Source organism: Dendrobium catenatum, unplaced genomic scaffold (assembly GCF_001605985.2).
Source record: "Dendrobium catenatum unplaced genomic scaffold, ASM160598v2 fragScaff_scaffold_1446, whole genome shotgun sequence".
Taxonomy (NCBI): domain Eukaryota; kingdom Viridiplantae; phylum Streptophyta; class Magnoliopsida; order Asparagales; family Orchidaceae; genus Dendrobium; species Dendrobium catenatum.
The window spans coordinates 3,035,042-3,053,955 of NW_021319908.1; the positions used below are offsets into that span (position 1 = coordinate 3,035,042).

An 18,914-nucleotide genomic window follows, 5' to 3' on the forward strand; every position below is an offset into this window, starting at 1 on the left:
TTTCACCAATCTCAGGTGGTTTGATGATTGCATTTGCTTGTAGGGGTGCAGATCTTTCTTTATTGGTCTCCGTATTGCCATCTCAATCAACAGGCATTGTAGAGACTGTTGTAGGAATTCGTACATCTTTCATGTGCATCGGGACTTCATCTCCCACTTGCAATTTGTTGTTAGCTTGGACGACCGTGCATTTGGACTTTGATTTGTTCATTTATCCAAAGCACCGTCCTACGCATTCCGCATAATACTAAGTTAAGTGTGGCAGAGATGAGGATGCTTAGGTGGATGAGTGGCTTTACCCTTAGAGATAGGATACGGAATGAGCATATACGTGAAAAGGTTGGAGTAGCTCCAGTAGAAGATAAGATTAGAGAGAGTCGCCTTAGATGGTTTGGTCACATAAAACGGCGGCGGCCTTCCGATGACCCAGTTAGGAGAGTAGAGGTATTAGATTTGACTTATGTTAAGAAAAGTAGGGGTAGACCTAGAAAGACTTGGTTAGAAAATATTAGGAATAACCTTTCTTTATTAGATTTAAACGAGAATTTGACTTTTGATAGGACACAATGGAGAAAAAGGATTCATGTAGCCGAACCCACATAGTGGGATAAAGGCTTGATGTTGGTGGTGGTGGTGTTGGTGAGTGAATCGCTTTAAAGAAGTAAAACTCACAAAAATATTAGATGTAAAGCTACTTTGGGTGGAGCTGGTGTTGTTGCGGAAACTCTTCCACCAAGGAAGCAAGTGAAAGAAATTTACATTCCACGGACTTTTTAAGTTTCTCAAAACCACTTTGGGTAACATCTAGCAATTCATTTCTGATTTATTGGCAATGACAACTTTACCGGTTACAAGATCACTCACAAATAGATGATCCACATGACACTTTATTAATTACCCAAAATATCTTCTAAAACAAAATAGCTTAAGTACTAAATTCTTAAGAAATTACCTCCATTGAGAAATTATCTATCCTGTATGGAATAAACCCAGTCTTGTCATCTGAAAGAAGTATTAACTGAGTTGAAAAGCTTCCATTAGACTTTGGAATTGATTTTTCATCATTCAAAGCCATATCAGCATTTTGTACTTCAACTCGGACCATGTTTAATTCACCGGACACATAGTTGCGCATTTTTACTTGAACATCTCCAAGGCAATCTGGAAGGAAACTCCCTGACCATTGCCATCCCATTCCATTAAACCGAAGAGATACAAGCAACTCTCTGCAACACTTAGTCAATGTTATAAATATAAATTGCAAAACATAAAATCACAGAAAGTACCATAAAAGGCTGACTCATATCATGGTTTTTTATACAAAATGTTGACGAATGAAAAAAAGCACAAAAAAATTGAACTGTAATTTAAGATAACAACAGTATTATACTTCATGATAACATCAATTATGCTAGATTGGTGGTAATGCACAGCAATTAGCAGAGACGTGTAGAAGTTCCAAAATTCTTGTACACAGATACTGGAAATAGGATATAACAAGAAGTAACAACTCAAACTATGATACAGAAACCAATAACATTCAAATAGTAATTGCCTATCTTTATGTGGAAGGAAAAGAAGAAACCTTGATGTATCAGACCAATTAAGATGAGAGTGTTGACCAACACGTAAAGAATAAGCATTATTTGTTCCTTTCTGTTTGTAAGACAAATCTCTGGTACATGCATTACAGATAACAAATCTGCAAATGACAACAGAACATGTCAGCAATTGTAGGTTATAGAAAATAAAAGAACCGATCATATAACTGTAAGTAAACCCAAGAAGAAACATTATTTTGTTCACTTCAGGTAAATTAATGAGTTAATCCATATCTTAGAGAATCTTTGCCCGAAAGATATTATTTTCAAATGATAAATAACCAATGACCAAGAAAGGTAGAACCTATTATTTTTACCATATGTTTGCAACTTTCAACAATTTACATAATGGGAACTATAGATACTTCAAAATGTTCCATTTATATCCGACAAAAGTTAACAATTCACGAGTGCCAGGTAATCTTTGTCTGCTATTGTCATAATCTGAACATAATAGAAGACCTACTGAATAAAAAACACTAAAAGATTATTATATTTGTTATTTATCTTTATGATTTAAATCATTTTTGGATGTACCATGATAAGTTTCAACTGATGATTTTATTTTCCACAGTATAATTCATAGGATTCCCACACTGGCTTCAGGGATAATCAGACTCAAACAAGTTCATAACAAAAGCATCAAGGGAAGAAGTGACACATATATTGAAGGACAAAGTAGCTGAAACTAAAAATAGTATCTAGCAATAAGTTAGGCTTAAGACAGGGTAGATCAATATCAAATGTTCTAGCTTAAATCAAGGACAATTTTTTTTTTTGGTTTTGATAAACATCTAAATAATTGCATTCGAATACAACAAAAACAACAGCAACAACATCAAGCCTTTATGTGACATGAATCCTTTTTCTCCATTGTGTCATATTAAAAGTCAAATTCTCATTTAAATCTAATAAAGAAAGGTCATTCCTAATATTTTATAATTAAGTCTTTTTAGGTCTGCCTCTACCTTTCTTAACATAAGTCAAATCTAATACCTCTACCCTCCTAACCGGGTCATCGGAAGGCCGCCGTTTTATGTGACCAAACCATCTAAGGTGACTCTCTCTAATCTTATCTTCTACTGGAGCTACTCCAACCTTTTCATGTACATGCTCATTTCGTATTCTATCTCTAAGGGTAAAGCCACTCATCCACCTGAGCATCCTCATCTCTGCCACACTTAACTTGGTATTATGCTTCTGTTTTAATGGCCAACATTTGGTACCATAAAGCATTGCAGACCTCACTACCATCTTATAGAATTTTCCCTTAAGTTTGAGGGGTACTTTTCTATCACACAACAAGCCCGATGCATTCCTCCACTTCAACCATCCAACTTGAATTCTGCTAATAATATCCCCATCTATTTCACCATCACTCTGAATAATAGATCCAAGATATCTAAAACGTATACTCTTATTAATGACTTGATTGCCCAAAGTCACAATCCCCTCACTAGGTCTATTACTACTAAAATTACACTCCAAATATTCCGTTTTAGATCTACTAAAGCGAAAACCTTTAGACTCTAAGGTTGACCTCCATAATTCAAGTTTACCTTCAACTCCCTCTCTAGTCTAGTGAGAACATCCATGACTAAAGCAAAAAGATATGGGCTTAAGGCTGATCCTTGATGTAACCCAACCAAAATAGGGAAATACTTGGTCAAACCACCTTGTGTTTGAATGTGTTCCTTAAAATAGCAAGCATGAAACATTTTAATCTACAGTTTACTCCAGGTAATTCCCTTTGCATTCACAATCATGCTCTGAATACTTCGCACAAAGGAATGCTACAAGTACCAGTTATAACTAAGGATAAAGATGCTTAACCATATCAAAAGAAAAATGATCATGGTTATTGATGAGTTAAAGAACCCAAAAAGAAAAAGAAAAAAACAAAAAAACAATTAATGCAATAGAAAAGATGGGAATACAAGATGATAAAAGACTTAAAAGTAAAAGACCAACAGTTTGGCTTTAGTCTTTCATTTAATCAAAACTACTATAATAGTGAACATTTTAAGGAAAGGAGCATCTGAAAATGGAGAATCCGCTTAATTTCAACGAAAAGATGCTTGCAACACACCATTAAACAACTACTAAGAAGCACAATTAAGAACCTGATCGGACTGCAAAAAACAGATCTCTAACTACTAAAAGCATCGGTTACCTTGAATTCCTCAAAATTGCTGAGGCACCAATTTGTAACAAAGTATTAAAAAGTAGTTATACCTTTGTACGGTGGCATCCTTTGTCCATTCAAGTCTCTAGCACTGTTTAATATAACTTAGAAAACGCATGCTATCATTCCCCTCCACGATTTCTTGAGTCAGAAGTCTTCTAACGTCCTACGCTTCACATGTCGTAGTTACTAAAGACTATTAGAATATTATGTACATTGCATGCTTTCCAAAGCATTAGTATCTAATATATTTTGCCAAAAAGTTGATATTGCAATCTGAAGTATTTCTACTGCAAGTATATGATGGTTATCCATATATCAGTTGTCACAATCACAAACTCTGATCCTTAATGAACATTTGATTATTGGATCAACCGGTGGATTAATCTTAAACTTGGAGCTCCTTAACAAACATTTGATTATTGGATTAACTGATGGATTGAACTTAAACTTTAGTCAAATGCACATCAAGTGTTAGGATTAATAAGCTTAAATGATAAAGCCCAACTAAGTTGAAACTCAGAGTTTAAGAGAGGTTTGGAAAAATTTTACGCATCACCACACGTTTGAACCAGTATTCTGATAGGAAACACTTCTCGATCTCAAGTAATTCCTATAAATCTTTGGAAAACAGCGAGAATTCTCCACAAAAATCCACACAAAACCAGAAATATAGTAGATAATATGTATTATTTGATGAAAGAAAAAATGCCAAGATACAATTGATCCTCTATTCGAGAGGAGATCTATCTCTCCCAATTCTCTAGACGCCGCTAGAGCCCAAACAAAACCTAAGAGATAACTCAAAATTCAGCCAAATTCAAGATGACCTAGCCCTAGGAAAACAAAATATTTAATGCATATAATCCAAAAGGAAATCTCTAAACAATCCCTACATTCAAATTTCCCTCTTACATCCCTCCAAGAACCTTCCTATTCTGACTACTGGAGCCCTCGGTTTGAGCGGCATGCAGAGGAGGCGGACGAGTTCCGCCTTTGTCTCCACAAGATCGGCTGGATAGGTCCAATGGATGGGTCTAACAATACCGCCCTCCCAAAGACGACACTCTTCTCAATTTCCATGTCATCACAAACGGTGAGAAACTGAAGAGTTTGGTCCTTACAACTATGCCCCGATGTATACCTTTCGTCACATCTAAAATAGAGCCCATTCGCCCTCTTCTCCAGTAATTCCATTTCTGTGAGCTTCTTGAAGTTGTCCTACAGTCTTCTCCTTCGAAGTCTCCTGAAGAGTATCAAGTGTTCGCTCCTTGGATGCCAAAAAGGTGGTGGTCATCTTGTACGAGCCTCTTAAGCTGCTGCTTCCCGTCCCTCTCTCCAGGTGCCTCTGACTCCACAAACCGAGTTAGCTCCATAGCCTCTCCCAAGTCACAATGCCTCATAACTCTAACCACTGTACGAATCTCTGGTTTTGTCCCTTCATAAAGTTTCCCTCTAGTACAGCCTCCGGAAGCTGGTCAAGTACTCAAATTTCTCACGGTACTCCACCACTGTCCCCTCCTATCAAAGCTAAAAACTGCTCATAGAAGTCCCCTCCCATGCTAGTTTGCAAATGTTCCAACAAGCAATCCTTAAACTCCCTCCAGGTTTGTATCGGTCGCCTCGTATCCCTCCACTGGTACCATGCTAAAGCTTTCCCTTCCAAGCACATCCTGGCTAACGTCAATCTCTCCCCATCCATCAACCTGTTGACGGTAAAATACATTTCCACCTTATAGATCCACCACTGGGCATCATCTCCCTAAAAAATTGGCATCTTCAACTTCCTCACCCTCAGATCGCCTCTGTTCCCTCTATTCCCTTCATAATTTACCGTTCCCCAAGGGGGTGGTTCCCCCCAAGTGTCCTTTCAAATTCAGCACCCCTTGGATCATAACAAACCCCTTCCTTTTCAAATTCAACCCCCTTTGGTTATAATTATCCTTTTCCCTTTCAAATCCCACTCCTCTCCTCTCCAATTTAGTACCCATTCGTTCTTTCCCTACCTCCTCTTGTCTCTCCCCATACCCTCTTCCCAGCCCCTCCCTAGAAAGAGGCTCTAGGGGAGGTATTCTCTATTCTTTTTGAATCTCCACCTCCTAATCTTCCCTTTCCTCGGTTGCCGGAGACTTCCCTTGCTTCTGACAACGCCATTTTGGGTTGGCCCTCGAGCAACTTCTTCAACATCTCTCCCAGGGTGGAAAATTTTCCATCAATCTTTTAGTAGATGGCTGAAATTTGACTTTTGACTTTTGAAAGTTGAGTATGGAGATCTAAAATTTTCTATTTCAACTGTCCGATCTCCCCTTTGCCGCCATCGATATCCAGATTTTTGTTAGCATAAAAAATGTAGATATCGACCCAAAAAACAACAAAAAAACCCTTTTTTTGGGACAAAATTCTACTGCAGAATGCACAAAAACAGCCCTAAAAACAGTCCGGAAAGCTACTCTGATACCAATTTGTAGAAAAAACTTGTAGATCTCAAATAATTCCTATCAATCTTTGGAAAATAGCGAGAATTTTCAACAAAAATCCACACAAAACTAGGAAAAAGTAGATAATTTGAATTAATTGATGAAAATGAAACGGAAAATACTAAAGATACAATTGATCCTCTATTCTAGAGGAGGATCTACTCTCCCAACTCTCTAGAAGCCGCTAGAGCCCAAGCAAAGCCTAAGAGAGAGATTAAATTTCAGCCAAATTCAAGATGCTCTAACCCTAGGAAAACAAACTATTTAATGCATACAATCCAAAAGAAATCTGTAAACAGTCCTTACATTCAAATTTCTCTCTTACATCCCTCCAAAAACCTTCCTATTCCGACTACTGGAGTCTGCAGTTTGAGCGTCATGCAGAGGAGGCGGACGAGTTCCGCCTGTGTCTCTGCGAGCTATTCTTGTATGGATTGGCTGGACCAATCTAACATTTTCCCAAACCAAATATCACTCAACCCCTTACATAATCAGCCCTCATCCTAATAGGTAGAATTCCTTCATGTAATAAGATTCCATTTGTTAGTTCTAAGAAAAACACTAGAAATTAAAATTAAAAAAACATGAAAATAAGTTATATTATATTAGCATCTTATTCATATATTTTCATAAAAATATATTACCTCGGCTGAAATGTAATAGCCCTTGTCCATCCAGATAATTTTTCAGAAACAGTTATGGATGTAACAGATATTAAGAAAGCACTAGGTGCATTTGGCTTTGGAATAGTGACATTAATAGAACCACTCGCGGGGACTAGAGGAAATGGAGTTGACCAAGCTGGAATATGCATGCTTTCTGATCTAATATGACTGGAGGATACAGCCAATCTAACCAAAAGGTCTGAAGCAGGAATATGATCTAGAGGAGCATACATATAAGGCTTAGCCCTTTTAGAGAAACCATACACAGTGCTCCTGGCAGCATCTCCAGCCTTCTTTGATGAGTAAATTGGATTGATGTCATTAAGCCCGACCATTGAACTGCAAACAGTTAAGCTCTGAACTTAGTTATTCTTCCCTAAACATTCTACAACTATAATAAAGAGGAACCAGAGTTACCTGCTTGTAAAAGCTCGTAAAGATTGCATTGCATTATCTCCTGTAGATGTGGAGCAGCAATTTAAAGAACCCTGGAATGAGTTGGACTGAGAAGATAAAAATGCAAGGCCATGTTTTTCATCCTCAAGCTGTGCTTGATCCATTAACTGATAACTTGAGGGAATCACATGAATAACTCCTTTATGGCCTTGGTTGCCATCTACAATAGCAAGCAGTAGACCAGTGCAATTATACAGCAAATATGAAACAGAAAGGCTGATTTCTCGTGCACCACATGATGCATCAAGTGTCTTCTCAAGGGTTACAGATAAAGGACCTAGGATGATGAGCAACATTATTATAATGTATGTGAAGTTGAGGAAATTAAATCATTAACAACAAGAAAGCTGGTTTACCAGAAGAGGTGTAAGGGTAAAAGGATATTCTTTCAAGTAAAAAGTATTTGGACCCAGAAAACTTGGCAATCTCAGAGAAAGATTCTGCTCGAGGAAATTTGGAAATAACAGGCCTATAACCTTCCATTTGGTATGTGATCTCAAGTTCATGCATAGAATCAACCGCAAAAAAGGAATTAAAATTTCCCTGAGAATTGTATTATTTAAAAAAATTAAGTCTAAGCATATCACCTTGCAAATCCACATAACAATCCAAACAAGATTGTAACAAACCTCGCAAATCTTAAGAGAATGTGCAACTCCACCAGATTCTAAAATTAATGATAAGTTCACAGGAAGATAATTTTTTAGTAACAAAGGTGTTATAAGTTTCAAACGGTGTATAATATGTTTCTTCGGTGGAGCAGCTTTATGCGTTCTTTTACCACTACTATTGAAATTTGACTTTACAGTTGAAGTGTCGGCCAGTGATGGGCTTGCAGAACCCAATGAAGACAAGCTAAGAGCTTGGACTGATATGCAGCAGCGAAAAGGATCACTAGTTGGATGTGCAGGATAGCACACAAATGATCTGAAGGGCCCAAGTCTATTTTCTTGTGAGAGTATGTTCGGCAGCGATTGTGCTTCACTCCACAAGTAATTTGTGCTGACAGGATGCCATCGTATTCGCCCAGCCTCAGCCAAGTGAAGCGGCAATGGGAGCTCTTGTCCAGGTTGTATTGGTTCCAATATCTGTGAAGCCCAGTAATGAAATAGCAGGCGTGAGTTCTTTTGATAAAACATTGTTGTTAGTGGTGGGGAGATGTTAAGACATAATATCAACCACTCTTACGGAAAGTAAGAATGGTGATGCATTGCATCCAAGTCATGGGATTTTACAAAAAATATCACTTAGATTCAGTAGCTTTACAAAGGTTCAAATTAATATTAAAAGTATTCTGCATGTACATAAAGGTAGATGAATTCCTCTATGAATTACCGTGGGATCACTAAAGGAATGCATGTCTATGAAGAACACAAAGATTATGCTTGAAAGATATATTAGGCACATTTAAACTCATCTAGTGAAATATGAAAGTCAAAGTATCATAAATTGTCATAAATTTCATTAATCGCATAAGTTTAAAAAATCTCAAAAGCATCATAATGATTTTGGATCATCACATTAATACAAATATTATCATTTCATTACAGAGAGTTTATTACAACCATGTCTATTCTTCTTTATATCATAAATACCATAGGAATCATAAATCATCTTCTAATGGATATGAACAAACCCAATAAGCTATTATTCAATCGCCTAATACAACTCATTAGTCGACTTTGGCGAATTATGGAATGAAAACATTGAGTTAAATAGGAGTTATCATTAGTTGTATATATCATTTTTTAAACTTTCTACGTGATCATCCTATCCATCCAAGGTCATATCAACAAGTTAAGAGATAATATCATGCACCAATTCCACAAACTCAAAGGTTTAAGAAACTATATTAATCTTAGAAGTTTAGTCATTTGTATGATCTCCACCAATCAAAAACTTTTTGATGAGACTTGACCTTGAAGTTGTGCTTGAGATTGTTCCCAAGCCGACATATGAGATCTTACAAGAGTTTATTATTGAGATCGAGACATGAATATCTTTTATTATGACAGAGATGAAAAAATATATTGATCCACAGATTTTGATATTCTTGCAAGATTATTCTTCACAGATGAAGTTTGTTCAAAAGGTTTCAAAACTACAGTCTCTTTCATCCCAAGAAATATTAGTTGATTTTGTGATACCAATACTATCAAAGTAAAAAACTCCTTATAGTATGTAGGCTCTGAAAATTCGGCCCCGGCCTCTGCCCACTGTGCTTTTTTCCTTCAAGGGGAATTTTAACGGAATTAAGATCCGGAGTAAATTTTGGAAGGCAGATGAGTTTGTAGATAAGACACAACCCAGAGATTTCGCCCTCATTTTGTGAGGACTTTATGATCTGAGTCCTGATTTCCTATAGGTGCAAGCCCCTATAGTTAATTACCCCTCTCAATCACGAGAGAGAACTTTCGATTAAGGCTAGTCATCAATCAGATACGTAGAGGTACAAAGTATATGGCATATAATAGCAACAATGGGCATTGGTATTGAAGAGTTTGGAGGTTTAATATTTAAAAGTTGAAATTTCACCATCTTATACTTAAAGCAGATGGTAGGGGAATGGATGATGGACCCGATCAAGATCCTATGATTCCGTCGTCCCGGGCCATCGTGGTCCCTATTCTACTTAGTCAGAGGAGGTAGTCGACCCAACCTGATAGAAGGATCCTTGTCAACAGTCATGGGTTGCTTCGTCCAAGGGGACCTTGTAGACTTTAGGTGGGTATTTGTCTAAGGGGACAAATTTGGATCCACCTTAGCTAGCAGAGGGCTTTGTGCCCTATTGATCATATCCTATTAATTCATATCACAAGGATTTGATGTCATTAAGGAATGTATTGGCTCTGAACATAACCAATATTTCGTGGTGCCATTTGGCGACAAAACCACTCGGTTCAGAGGGCCCCAGGTCATAACTGTTTATCCTGCGGTGCCATTTGGCAGCAAAACTGTCGATCAGAGGATACGTACCACGTCCTCACTAGCAGGAGATTATTTGAGAATAGATCCTAGTAATATTTTCGGCTAGGCATTTAGCTCAATGTGAACTGAAGTATTTTTCTATTTGTCCACCTCGACAAACTATTGTGGAGGGTGGATGAATTTTGCTTTAAGTGGTTGATGGATTTATTTCAATTTTAAATATTTTGAAGTGGATGATTTTTTTTTTATTTTCGTGGGTATTTGGGTGGAGCTTTGAATATTGGAATTAACCCCTCCGATTGAGATCTACATTCAACACGGCCATCATCGGGGTATAAGGGATTATTTCTATTTTTATTTTATTTTATGGAAGTTTGAAGGTATTTGAAAATATATGGGAACCCCTCCGATTGAGATATGAATTCAACATGGCCATCATCGGGGTGTTTGTGGTCATTTGAAAATATTTATGTTTTGAACCTTATCGACTTTATCGAGTTGTCAACAGAGGATCGGATTTTGTAGGCTTTATGCCTTTGTAGTGAATTATCATTATTATAAGCCTTGAAGGCCTAATATGAATGTATTAAGATAAATAATCTGGCCACCACCACAGTATATTTGTTTGATGGTTCAAACCCTGTTGACTCTTATTGATCCGTATAGAATAATCGGGTCCGAACTTGAATTCACTTATTGACTCGTGCAGCATCCCTAGACGTCACGTGTGTACTTGTAACACGCTCGCCGGGGCCCATGAGGATGTTTGGGGGCGTTTTGTAATTATTTGCTGAACGTTGTCGACTCCTATCTACGTACTCAGGAGGTTCGAGTTCAAATTTATTGGCCCGCGCAGCATCCCTAGAAGTCACGTGTACCTTTAATACGCTCGCCGGGGCCCATGCAGTGCGGGGGTATTTTTGAATGTTTATCATTGATCATCTGAATGTGATGATCTACTTGGAAGCTCGTATACGTCTTCTGTCCGCTTGCATGAATGTTGCGGATCCGGTGGCATGGCCTAACAGTTTCTGAATTGAATTGTTTACTGCTTTATACAGGTAGACTGTCGTGCACTACATGTTGCTGTCTGTAGGTGGATCATAGTGCACTAACGAATCTCCTGCTTTATATTTGTTGATGCTTGCATTCATTGTAGTTTTTTCATATTTGCTTGTAGATAGTGTACTATATGTACAACGAGTTTCCTACAATGACTCGTAAGAGCTTGCATTTGTTATAGTCCTTTGGTATTTATTCGTAGATAGTATATAATATTCATAGCGGGGCTCCAACAGAAGCTCGTGGGAGCTTGGATATGTCGTATTCTTCATGCATTTTATTGTGGTCTTTGGCTTATGTAGTACATCCACCACTGCTATAGGTAGGCAGGTAGATATATTCCTTCACAGACTAAAATTGACTTCAGGATGCTACAATTACAGAAGTCTTTCTGCATCTACCCATAAATGGCATGTAGCATGTACATCTGTCTTCGTAGAGAACTTGTATGCATTGCAGATCTTTTATCCTTACTTCATGTAGAGCAGTGTGCTTATTTGTATATTAGTGTAGATTGCTGGAGTGTTATAAAACAATCACTACAAGAAATTCATGAATTACCGGCGGTTCTGTGACCGCAAGTAATAACGGTGGTTTAACCGGCGGTTTGGCTGTCGATAAATACCGACGGTCTAATCGGTGGTTTTTTAAAAAACTGCCGCCGAAATTAGCGGCGGTTAAATAACCGTCGGTTATTCTTCATGCAGTAGTTATTATTGTCATGTTACCAGCGGTTTAAACCGCCGGTGTTAAGTGATTTTTTTTCGGCGGTCCTAACCGCCAGAACGCCGCCGGAAAAAGACCTAAAATAACACATCCCCAGCCTTCCATTTCATTTGCTCGCAACTTCTTCTCTCTCCCTTCCAACAGTCGCTCTGTCTCCGCAGCCCTCTCGCGTGATAGAGAAGCTCCTCCAACCGCCGACAAACTGGTCCATCCACCGTCCCTTACCCTCCTTACCCTCACCCATATTATTACCCATATCCGGTACAGCCAGAACACGGTGGACCATCTAGACCAACAGAGGTTGGTGCTGGTGATCATGCAGCTGCAGCATATAAGCGTCAATATATTGAGCCTGAGGACGATACGTAAGTTTAGTTTATGTTCTTACGTTTCTTAAATTTTGATATATTATATGTTATTGACAAAAAAATTAACTTGCAACTTCAATCCTTCAAGGCCATATACTCACAAGATTTGGGATATCATAAAGAACAAATATGATACTCTTTACTTATCATGGAAGAAGATCCCAAAGGAAATTAGGGATATGTGGTTTGGATAATTTCAGATATACTTATTTGGCATGAATTCAAATATTTGATTTAATTTGTATTACTATTTTTTGTTATGCATATACTTTTTTACATAAAGAATTTAGGTGGTTGCCTGAGCATAAAACGAGGATCAGAACAAATTTTGAGAGGAGAGGATCGACCCGTCTTAGGGACATGTTCACGGACATTAGAAAGTCCGGGCAGCGTCCAATATGGATTGGAGAGGGCGTATGGGCAGATCTGAGTAGAGCTTGGGTGAGCCTCGAGTTCATAAAAATAAGAGAGCAGAATAAGCATAATAGAGCATCTGACTGTGGGGGTTTAGGAAGCTCTCTTCAAATTGCCGGATATGTTCCTCATACGGAATATAGATGACGACTGGTAAAAGCTTTAATTTAGTTTAATAAATATATTTACATTATTATAAATATATCTTCTATTTTCAGAAAAAGTTTCTTGGCCGGGAGCCGACACCGCTGGAGTTGCATACGAAAACTCACCAACATCAAGCTGACCATCAGTGGGTTGATGAGAAGGCTAAAAAGGCTCATATGAGTATAATTTTTTGGAGTTTGGGAATATAAATTTATTATAATAAAACTCATTCTAATATCAAAATATTTTATGGATTTAAACTCTCAGGATGATTTTGTACGAGCTCGGAAAAGTCGTCAGTCCACTGGTTCAGGATCGACCCAGTATTCTGAGTATCATACATGGTCAGATGTTGTTGGAGGAAGGCAGAGGGGGAGGGTATATGGCTTGGGTTCGCAAGGCTATGCTTATGAGAGCAGTTCAACCACCTCAGTATTTTATGATCCTAATGGAGCTGAAGAAAGTGTAAGCCAGAGGGTTGCAGAGCTGACGAGAGAGATAGAAGAGATGAGAAAGGTTCAAAATGAGATGCAGGCAGAGCTCCGATCCTATAGAGATGAAAATCAAAAGAAGAAAGAGCAGGAGCAAGAGCAAGAGCAGCCACATGCATCACCAGACAGCGAGGATATGAAGTAGGATTAGTACTCTTTTTTGTTTAATGAACTTATGATTGACTTATTGTAAACTTATTCGATTTGATAAACTATGTGTAAACTTATGATGAACTTAGTTGGTTTGACTTATGGTTTGTTATGAACTTATTATGAGTTGATTTGTTTTGATGAATACATTTATGATAATTGTTGTGATTGATTATAGTGGCGTGTTGCCCATATTTGTAAAAATTATTGTATTTTCTGCGTAGTTTTAGAGTTTACGATGAAAATCAGTAAAATAGAAGGGAGACTGTCAATTTTTTTTTTCAGATCCTACAGGTTTCCAGCGGCCAACCGGTGGTTTGGCCGCCGAAAACTTCGATACTGGACGGCTGATGGAAGCCGCTAGAAGATTACTATTACCGCCAGTAATTTCCGACGGCTTACCGATGGTTTCCGGCGGTTCTCTGGCGATACGCCGGCGGTGGTTCCGCCAGTAATTCCTTCGGCCATGACTGCCGTTAAACTGCCAGTTCCTTACCGACGCTATATCGGCAATACAACCGCCGAAAAAATCCGACATAACCGGCGGTTAAACAGCCGGTATGCCGCCGGTAAATAACCGACGATCACTGGCATCATGGCCACTGGAACAAAACCGGCGATGAGTACTGCCGGTTACTTAAACCGCCAGAAACGATTTCCTACGCGATTTTTACCGGCGGATTTTAAACCACCGCAAAGCCTCCGAAATTTTACAAAACCGCCGGAACTTATGATAACCGCCGGAATAAGCCGGCGGTACGGAGTGATTTTCCTGTAGTGAATTGTTTCATCTACTAAGTGCCCTTCACACCCCTTTGCATTTTGATTAGCTTGAAGATCTCCCAAAATTCCTTGAGAACTCTATGTTATTAATTGATTATAAGCATGTTGTTATCCTTTCAATTTGATCTCTATTTGCAAGAAGGTTGTTGTGTTTGTTGCATATTTGATTCTTCTTCTTGAATGAGATATATACATCTACTTGCATGATAGCTCCATGGGTATGAGTTGTGTTTACTACATTTCCCCCATTTGTGTTTGCTAATGATTCGTTGAACTCATTGCATGCTTATTGTAAATTTGTTCAAGCCAACCAATTTGCATGAACCTTTATCATCATTTGTGAGCGAATGATACTAGAGATCACACGATCTTTATTGCCTTTGAACACAGCTTTTAGTCTACAAGGGACTTACATATGGATGACAATTTCAACATACCTCTTGTATCAATTGTTTGACATTGTGTTCAACGCAAGTCTCCTCTTCATAAGAATGGATGAGATCTTATAAATCAATTGATTCATGAGTCTCGCATATATTCATTTACATCTCGATTTGAAATGATAATTTCAATATTCTATGTCCAAATGAAATTCCTTTTTTTATTGTGTTTTCATTTCAGGAGAGGTTTGGTGCAAAGTCATCATTCAATGCTCATTTTAATCAAGTTTGCATCAAATCTTTTGTTCATTGCTTCAAGCTTGAGTTTTGGTCCACTTGATGTAATCCAAGTTCTTATATTTGGTTCAAACTAAGTTAAAGTCTAAATTTGTAAATCCTTTGATGTTCAAAAGTTCGCAAGTTCAATTTCAAGTTCTCGTAGTCATGTTGAGTTCAAATCCAAGCATAATTCTTTGCTATGTTGTTCAAGCTCAAGTCCAAATCAAAGTCCCCTATGGTCTTTTGAGTTCAAATATTCAAAATCATGGCTCATGATTTTCATCTTAACCATTAGACTTTAGTCCAAGTTGAATTCAATGTCCATTGGAGTTCAATTCTTATGTTCTCTTTCAAGTTCTTAATGTTTGAGTTCACTTAAATCATATTTGCTCAATCAAGTCCAAGTACAATCTTTACGTTCACCCGAAATTTCGGCAACCTCTCGGCTTCTCCCTCGTTTAGAGGAAAACTACGGGAAACTACGCTTTCTAACCACGCTAAGAAAAGCGTGTATGGTAGGTGTCCTCGGACGAGGACACCGCGGCCGTATTTTTTCGTCCCCCACCACTCTAAGAAAAGCATGTATGACCACTTAGGTACCTGTTGCAAAAAAAAAAAAAAGCAGTTGAAAAAAAAAAAAAAAACAGTTGTTTCCCCGCAAGAGGATACTTATAGTAAAAATAGTTGGTGGTGGAATAAAAATGTGCAAGAAAAGATAATATATGTGTTATAAAAATTGGTTTATATGTAAAAATTTTGATAATTGAGAAATATATAAAAAGGCCCGTAAGTAGTCTAAGAAATTAATATGTGAGGCAAAGACTTTAGCTTTTAATGATTTTTTTAATAGATTAGATACTGAGGGCGAAAGATATATGTATAAATTAGCCAAACAATGAGATAGGAGTAGTAAGGATTTAATTCAAGTGAAATGTATTAAGGATGAAGATGAAAAAGTGCTTTTATTAGAAAATGATATTCAACAAAGGTGGATGATATATGTTGCTAAACTTTTTAATGAAGTCTATGAGAATGCGATTGACTTTAATGACCTTAGCATCCTAAATGAAAATAATGATTTTTGTTTTAATCGGCGTATTAATAAAATTAAAGTTAGAGAGGCTTTAAATAAAATGAAGTACGAAAAAGCTGTTGGATATGATGATATTCCAATAGAGGTGTGGAAATGCTTAGGAGACGAAGGAATCTCTTGGCTTACTAAACTTTCTAATGCTATTTTGAAGACTAAAAAATGACAGATGAGTGGAGAATGAGTGTGTTAATTCTTATTTTTAAGAATAGACGTGATGCACAAGATTGTGCGAATTATAGAGAATTACGTTAACGTGCCATACATTAAAACTATGGGAGGGAGTTACGGAGCATAGGTTGCAGCGTGATACAAATGTTTCTCAAAATCAATTTGGATTCATGCCGAGTAGGTCAACTATGGAAGCTATACATTTATTGAGAGGTTTGATGGAGAAGTATATAGAGAGAATAAGTAGGATTTAAATATAATATTTACTGATTTAGAGAAATCATATGATAAAGCTCCAAGAGAAGTGCTATAGAGAGTTCTAGAAAAGAAAGGGGTTAATAATGCGTATATTCAAGTCATCAAGTATATGTATGCAGATGCTGTTACTTGTGTTCAAGTATTTTCCTTTTTCAATTGGATTACATCAAGGATAAGCCTTAAGCTCATAATTTTTTGCTTTAGTCATGGATGTTATCACTAGACATTTGCAAAGGTTGTTCCTTGGTGTATGCTTTTACTGATGATATTCTTCTTGTTGATAAGACTAGAGAGAGAGTTGAAGGTAAACTTGAATTATGGAGGTCAACCTTAGAGTCTACATACTTTCATTTGAGTTGATCTAAAACTGAATATATGAAGCGTAATTTTAGTAATAGTAGATATAGTGGAAGGATTGTGACTTTGGGCGATCAAGTCATTAATAAGAGTACACGTTTTAGATATCTTGGGTCTATTGTTCAAAGTGATGGTAAAATAAATGTGGATATTATTATTAGAATTGAAGTTGGATGGTTGGAGTGAAGGAATGCATTGGGCTTGTTGTGTGATAGAAAAGTCCCTATCAAAATAAGGAAAAGTTCTATAAGATGGTGGTGAGACTTGCAATGCTTTAACTTGTAGAATGTTGGCCATTAAAAGAGAAGCATAATATAAAGTTAAGTTTTGCAGAGATGAGGATGCTCAGGTGGATGAGTGGCTTTACTCTTAGAAATTGGATACTAAATGAGCATATACGTGAAAAGGTTGGAGTAACTCCAGTGGAAGATAAGATTAGAGAGAGTCGCCTTAGATGACTTGATCACATAAAACGGTGACCTTCCAATGACCCTGTTAAAAAAGTAGATGTATTAGATTTGACTTATGTTAAGTAAAGTAGAGGTAGCCGTAAAAAGACTTTGTTATAAAATACAAGAAATGATCTTTCTTTATTAGATTTAAATAAGAATTTGACTCTTAATAGGACACAATGAAGAAAAATGATTTAAGTAGCCGACCTCACATGTGGGATAAATGCTTGATGTTGTTGTTATTGTGATACCAATACTATCATTGAAATGTACAATGCATGGCGACAACTGGAATTTAAGCCTCCACATTTTACTTCCCATGTTCAAATTGTAGAAGCTCAAGATATAAGAGATAATCATGAACAAGTGTTGATACCACCCCTAGAATGGAAACCAAACTCTCAATAAAAGGATTTTGTATTTCTCTTTCTCTAGTTCCACCAATCTAAGGGAGTAGATGCAATACAAGAAAAGCATAAAGCTTATTCAAGACTAATCCAAATTAGTCAAAGTTTTTAAGTTATTTTTCATATATTATTTCAATTTTAATGTATTTAATCATTAGGATGACTTTATTTTGAACTTGGCAGCAAGATTTTTAAGGCTTAACTAGATTTGATATTAAATTAGTTTGAACTTTCAAACCTTATTTCTATAAGATTTTTTTGAAAAGATACTCTTAATGTTATATTGATAATGAATTAATGAATTGGATTCCTGTAGTAGTGTAAGAACTGGTTTATATTGATAATGAATTAATGAATTGGATTCCTGTAGTAGTGTAAGAACTGGTTGGTCTGGTTCAGCTAAATCGGACCATTTCACTAAAGCGCGGGTGAGCGTGATAATGCAGACGAACAGGATCGCGAGCTCGAGCGGGCACATCCAATGGGTTAGATCGAGCGAGTGAGCGAAGTAGGGTGTTCAGAATCGAAAAGAAAGGACTCCTCGTGGGGGATAATTGTGATTCATTCACTAATGTGGAATCAGCGAGAGAATGAAAGTGGTAGTTGAGGGGAAACCGTGATTGAGAGGATGAAGAAAAAAAACTTAAATAGAGAGAAAGATAAAGGAAAGGAGAGGGAGCAAGGGAGATGAGTCCTGCAAGCGAGCCAGCAGGGAGAGATCATGCTTTAGCAGCGGGTGAGGAAGAGAGGAGCAAGGATGAGGACTCGACTGACAAGTGTAAGTTATTTATTTTAGAAATTTATAAATATATATAAATTTTTATTGGAATTTAATAAGATAAATAAATTTTAAAGATTTTAAAAATATTATCAATTAGTAATGATACTAATAAAGTATGAAATTTAATATGATTCAATTAGCATTTAAATGAAAGGTTATAAACATATAAATATATATATATATCACTTATTTAGATAAGGAAATATATTAGAAATTTAAATCTGATTTAAGGATTAATATATATATATATATATATATATATATATATATATAGAGAGAGAGAGAG

At 37.0% G+C, this 18,914-nt stretch overlaps 1 protein-coding gene across 1 annotated transcript in view; it reads right to left on the bottom strand.

Annotated features, from left to right (window-relative positions):
- Positions 1-18,914, bottom strand: part of LOC110111707 — a gene marked incomplete at its 5' end in the record, with an annotated part of 144,745 nt that overhangs the window by 19,043 nt on the left and 106,788 nt on the right. The window contains 6 exon segments of the mRNA XM_020843695.2: positions 953-1,226; positions 1,586-1,702; positions 6,908-7,267; positions 7,346-7,661; positions 7,741-7,927; positions 8,014-8,472. Of these exon segments, the coding sequence (XP_020699354.1) occupies positions 953-1,226; positions 1,586-1,702; positions 6,908-7,267; positions 7,346-7,661; positions 7,741-7,927; positions 8,014-8,472 (1,713 nt within the window).